Source organism: Syngnathus scovelli, chromosome 5, assembly GCF_024217435.2.
Source record: "Syngnathus scovelli strain Florida chromosome 5, RoL_Ssco_1.2, whole genome shotgun sequence".
Taxonomy (NCBI): Eukaryota; Metazoa; Chordata; class Actinopteri; order Syngnathiformes; family Syngnathidae; genus Syngnathus; species Syngnathus scovelli.
The window spans coordinates 823,941-830,359 of NC_090851.1; the positions used below are offsets into that span (position 1 = coordinate 823,941).

The following is a 6,419-nucleotide window of genomic DNA, read 5'->3' on the forward strand; positions in this document are numbered from 1 at the left end:
TTGTTATCCACAGAAAAGCTGGCCTAGTTGCTGTGATTTGTTTATGAACCCATCGATGACTTTTTTTTTTTTTATTGCCCTGCCGTCTCCCACCAGTTTAGGGTCTTCTCATGAGGGCCAAATTCCCATGTAGAAATCGTCCAAAATGGCTACTTCCCAAACGGACGACTTCTTTTTTAAGACAGATTTACTTATATACATTTAATAACATTTGTAAAAAAATAAGATAGAGTAGATAACTGTTGGTAAGATACAATTAGCTGACATTGTCTCACTTGAAATAGACAGGCAGACAGACTTGTAGGAAAGTAAAGAAGCAAGCAAGAAAGATAGGGAAAGTCATGAAGGGGCTTACAGATGAATCCGATTCCAAAAAAAGCGTGTAAAAACTTACTTCCATTCAATTCACTCAGCCCGCCGCGTGTGTGGTGATGGGGCCACCCGCGGCGTCCACGTCATTCCCATGCCGTGTGTGCGGAACTCAAGCCCCCCGGGCGGTCACCACCAAAGAATGGCCGCTCGTTAAAAATTTATCCAGCAGCAGCAGTGGATCCTTCTCTCTCTCTGCCTCATTTGCTCCATTTCCGGTCGGCTTGGAAGTTGCGGTCTCCTCGGTGCTCGCTGCTAATTCGGGGCCACCTGCGCCGTTGAAAGGTGAGCAAAAGTAACCGTTCGTTTTTCGCGCTTTTTTGCTCACTTCCGGATTCTTTGGTGACGCCCCTGATGGTTGGCGGTTGTCACGTGACGAGGGAACTCCAGTGACGCCGACGGGGTTTTCCCAAAGCTTCTCTCCTAATTGTCATGATTCCTGTCACCATAGAAACAATTTGTTGACCTTTTTTTAACATCCAAGACGCTTAATGAACATCATTTAAGACATGAAAGGAAACTTACTTCGTTTGTTGACTTTTGTGTGTGTCAAAATGGAAAATTAGCAAATTAGCTAAAAAGTAGCTAATTGTATCGATACGCAAGCATCAAACGTCGACATTAATCCTACGGGGGCGCAATTTACGAAGTGCAGAGGGAATCATGTTATACAGTAGAACATATAACATGCTATGTAAACAAACACAGTGCACCTCAGCCTCAGCCAAGTGAACATCATGGCTCGTTGGGGGCGACATCACTCAGCACTATCGTCGACTCTTTTGAAATCACACCAGTATGATTCAGCGACTTGAAAACCTACTTTGTACCCCTTGAAAAGAAAACTTCCTTACCCTCATTCAAAAACAGATATGCTCATCGATTCCGGCCCTTGTTTCAACCACCCAAACATCTGCTTGTAGGTGTAATGTCGGACCGCGAGATAGCAGCAGCTTGTGTGTGCATGTGTGTGTGTGCCTTTGATGAACCCTCATCAGTGAGCTTCTCTGCCGTGCATCCCTCCTCCGCATTGGAAGACCACCCCCGAGTCTGGCTTTGCTTCCCGTCTGATTGGACCTTTTCACACCCGTCCAAAGGCGACGCGTGCAATTAGAGATCCGAATCGTAAAACGGAAAAGACACAAACTCGCACGCCTGCCTGCCTGCGTGTGTGTGTGCGTGCGTGCGTGCTCTTTGCTGCTTGGTAATGATCAGATAGGCTTACGCTTCGGGGAGCAAAAGATCACTATCCGGCAACCCAACACCAGGCTGGACAGATCTGGCAATCGGATCCCCTGAGGAATAATTTGGTTGATGGCACTCATAATCACAGCCCTGACACCGATCCTCTCGGGAGCCCGCGTGTCGGACTGAGTCGTAGGCCCTGATACCGATACCCGGCGGGAAGATGTCATGCGGGGATGTTTCTCCTGCTCTACCAGCAAGTGGGAAGGCGGGCAGCGGGCAGCAGGCAGCATGCAGCCGTTGACTCCCGTTTAAAGGAAACTGGATGGATGGATGGATGGACGCAGCCATGAAGAGAACATACAAACTCCACACAGGAAAGCTGGAGCCACATTTGAACCCACAACCTCTGCACTGTGAGACGTCAGCCATCGTGCCGCCCTGAATAATAAATCCTCAAACTCCAATCCCAAAACACTTCAAATAAATATTATCCTTAAAAATGAACAGGCCACCAGTTATTTATTTATTTGTATATTCGTGTTATTAATTTATTTGATTTTTTATCTATTTCTTGATTTGTATACATTTTTTATTTGAGTTATTTTATTTGAGTTATTTTTGCACGAGCAAAAACACAACCCGGGCTAAAGTGGCAATTAACAGAAGGTGTGCTGTAATTCTTGATTCTTGGGGTCTTTTGTCAAAAGCGTGGAAGAGAGCACGTTGCGGTGATGTCACCTGAAGAAAACAGGCTTTGCGGTTTATCTTGAGCAAGTCTCATCCTTCCTCTCTGCCTGTCGTGTCGTCTCTGTCAACCTTCTGTATTATTTATGGCCCGCCCCCTCCGCCGCTCGCTCGGGTTTCACCTGTAGAGCCGGATGACAAATGAAGACTCCTTGCGCCGGCCGCCGCAAGAAACGCCGATCGGAGGCATGCCGAGAACAGTCACAGGGATGGAAGATGGACTAGGCGAGAAGAAGAGAACATCCTAAACACTTTTGCTTTGTATGTTTTGTTTTTCTACCGAGCTGGCTCCAGACGAAAAAAAACGTTGGAATAGCGCCAAGCTCCCGGCCACCACGTTGAGTGGAGAGGTGACTACAACCTGCTAACAGTGTGTGTGTGTGTGTGTGTGTGTGTGTGTGTGTGAGTGTGTGTGTCTGGGTTGCCAGATTGAGATTTATGGGAGGTGTTTGTCCTCTTGCCCTGATATCAGAGTTTATCCAGTGGTAGTGACAGGCCTTGGGAGACCTCGATAAAATGTACTTCATATGCTCCAAAACATAGTAGCAGGTCCTGGGAAATTTGGAGAAAAAAAAAAAAAAATCATCCATCATCTACTTGATTATGCAAAAAACTGCGCGCAAATTATTTTCAATCAATTCAATCTCGACCACCCAGGAGCTTTTTCACCAAAGCCGAAAAACTGAAGGTCTCGTCTCGGTGGTTTCTCTCGAAATGCGTTTTTTTGAAGGTTGTCGGAGTACTTGTGGAATGTCTCCATATCTGCGTGTTTTTCAGCAGGATTGATGGGGACCGCATTCCGACAGTTTGGAGCTCTAGCAAGGCGGACGGGCCCTGGCGCAGCACAAATCCACCAAGGCGTATCCAAACTCTCTTAAAGGTCAGACTCCGGAGCATTTGGTTTCACTCTTCTGAACATATCAGCTTCTATTCTTCACGCTTAAAAGTCAACCCCATGTCTGCGTTAAAATGTCTTCCAGAATTTGGAGGCCTGCCTGCCTGCGAGCCATGGTGGAGCGCCGCTAGCTAACTGCTTTCAAAAATGCCTGGCAAGAAAGACCCCAAGAAGGACGACAAAAAGAAGGGCGGCAAGGCCGAGCCGGAGAAAAACAAAGAGGAAGAAAAGAAAGGGAAAGATGTCAAGAAAGGAGGAAAGGAGGACAAGAAAGCCGCCAAGGAGGACAAGAAAGCAGTGAAAGAGGACAAGAAGGGAGGGAAGAGTGACAAAAAAGGAGGCAAGGATGACAAGAAAGGGAAGGACAAGAAAGGAAAGGAGGAGAAGAAAGGAGGGAAAGACAAAGGGAAGGGAAAGAAAGTGGAATCGGAGGAGGAGGAGGAGGAAGAGGAGGAGGAAGAGCTCCTGTATGATGAAGAAGAAGAGGATGATGATGAGGAGTTGAGCGAAGAAGAGGAGGAGGATGACAGGCGGGGCCGGGGGCGTGGAGGACGTAGGGCCGCGCCAACAGGAAGGCGAAGGAGAGGTGGCCAAGACTCAGAAGAAGACGAGGAGGATGAAGATGACGAGGAGGACGAGGAAGAGGAACCCAAAAAGATATCCAAGGACGGCCACCACCACCACCACCGCCATAAAGATGGGAGGTCCGATCCCGATCCAAAGAAGAAAGGCAAGAAGAGCGAGGAGGCCGCTCCGGTTCCCGTTCGGGAAATCCCGAAAAAAGGTCTCAAGAACATGTCCCGGATGTTCATGAAGTTTTCAGGCTTCAAGCGGCGGCGAAACAGCCGGAAGAAGCTCAAGAGCACCTCGCGCTTGTTCCTCGGCCTGGGCAAGAGACGCAACCGACTGGCCAAGAAGAAGCGCCGCAAGTCAATGCTGAAAAACACCTCTCGCTTCATGATGAGGTTCAAAGCCAGCAAGAAGAGAAAGAAGGAGGACAAGGAGAAGGCAGCAGGCGATGGAAAGAAGCCCACCTACATGCTGCTGCGCCTGGGTGGAGGTGGCAACTCGTCCCAGAAGAGCGGCTTCTTCAAGGGCTTGTTTGGCAAGAAGAAGGCTGGCTCCACCGGAGGATTGAAGGGTCGGAGTACGGTGCTAGGTCGGGTTGCCGCGGCAGCCAGATGGCTAAACGACCGTTTCGTGTTCAACAAGATGCGAAGGCAAGCGGAGGAGGAGGAGCACTACTTGGAGGGACACCGCGGCCACAGCCGACGACGACATCTCCGCGGCTACCACAACCACGGCTACGAGCAGTGGGAAGACCCCCACGGGTACGACCAAAATGGTCACGGACATCCGGATTATGGCTATGACGCTTACGGTGACGAGATAGCGTTTGGGGACCAAGATCCGTACGAAGCAGGGGCAGACTACCAGGACTTGGGGTACTACGAAGATGAGGGCATCTACGACCCCGGTGCGGAATATTATGCGCAAGGTCTTTATGATGAGGACACAGGGGTCTACTATGACCCCCGTGTGGTTGCCCAAGGGTACTACAACAACCAGGAAGCAGCGTTATACCAGCAGCAACAAGCGATGCCCATGTACAACGAAGTTGGTTTAGACTACTATGCGTCAATGGGTGAAGATCCAGTGTATGGACTCCATCAGGCGCAGGTATATTACGATGAAAATGGACCAGCTGATTATTATGACAGCAGGCAAGCGTATTACAATAACGTCCATGCGGCAGCTTTGGGAATGCACGGGGAAATTCTACCAAACTACCATGATGTTGTGGGTGTGCCCTACCAAGACTTCAACCCTCAGCAGATGGTTGGTTTTCCACAAGGGGGCCAACAGGTCTCTGGGGGGCAAATAATAGACATACAGGGTCAGTATGGAGACCAGTACGTAGATGAGCTGGATCAGTATGGGGTTGAAACTGGGGGGCTTCAGGGGGGCGAGACATTCAGAGTTCCCAGACCTCAAGTGCGCCTTTTTGGAAAAGAACGCCTCGAGGTACCGCTTCCACCTCCACCTAATCTTCCGCCTGATCCAGAATTTGAAGATATGTCCGATATCCAGTACGAAGACCAGGTACCTCTCGCACCGGGACATTTAACCGACATGATGCTACAGCAGCAAATGATGTCCCCGCAAGAACAAATGATTATGTCCTCTCAGCGGCTAATGCCAGCGATGTCACCGCAGCAGCAAATGTTAGCGGAGCAAAGTATGGTACCCCAATTTCTACCACACCAAGTCATGTCCCCACAACACATGTTAACCCCACAGCAAGGGATGTTGCCGCAACAAGGGATGTCGCATCCGATGATTATTTCCCAATCAGTGATGACACCAGAGGAGCAAATAGCCATGTCACAGCAATCAGCCATGTCCTCACAAATGATGTTTCCCCAATCAATGATGTCATCAGATGAGCAGCTGATGTCGCAGCAGCCGATGATGTCGTCACAAATGATGAGTTCTCATGCAATGATGTCACCGGAAGAACAGATGATGTTGCAACAGATGGCATCAGCCCATCCCCAGATGGTACCCCAGCAGGGTTATGGCCTTCCATCAGTTCCCACGCCAACTGCCATGATTATCAAGCAAGCAAGTATGTCCCCACTTCCTGCCCGCCGCATGCCGCAGTCTCCCAGTCCATCCCGACGCTCGGTTGTGATCCCTCCACCTCAGGTACCACATCACCCCAATCCTATGGTACCCTCACCGATCTTGCCACCAAGACAAATCCCCTCCCCACATCCAGCCATGAGGAATAGTATAAATGCCCAAAGACCCCCCTCTGTCATTTCACAACGGATCTCGCATCCGCCCTCTCCCGTGGCCTCCTCCCTGGCTCATCCCAGAATGCAACCTCAGTCCCCCTTGGCTCGGGTACCCTCACCGTCTTTTTCCCCTCGCGCTTCCGTCATTCAGCGAAGTCCTCCACCGTCACCGAGAACCTCAATGATACAGCACTCTCCTCCCGCTTCCCCACGTGCATCAATAAGGATGCGAAGTCCAGCCGCATCACCTGCTCCTGCCGGTAGTCCGTTTGGAGGGAGGAGGTTGACAGGACAATCATCTCCAGATCCTATATCTCCCGTCCTCTCTCCTCAACTTAGCAGAAGACAATCTCCTAGAGGTTTATCCCACGAAGTGCCTCGATCGGCGTCCCCGACTCTCTCCCGTCGCTCGACTCGGCTAC

At 50.1% G+C, this 6,419-nt stretch overlaps 1 protein-coding gene across 1 annotated transcript; it reads left to right on the forward strand.

Moving 5' to 3' along the window:
- Positions 1-3,087: 3,087 nt before the first annotated feature.
- LOC137840300 (unconventional myosin-XV-like) lies at positions 3,088-6,261 on the forward strand. The gene is made up of 3 exons (XM_068650644.1): positions 3,088-3,181; positions 3,282-5,299; positions 6,079-6,261. Exons 2-3 carry the CDS (start codon positions 3,344-3,346, stop codon positions 6,259-6,261), a joined length of 2,139 nt encoding a protein of 712 aa, XP_068506745.1. The 5' UTR covers positions 3,088-3,181; positions 3,282-3,343.
- The last annotated feature ends 158 nt before the right edge of the window (positions 6,262-6,419 follow it).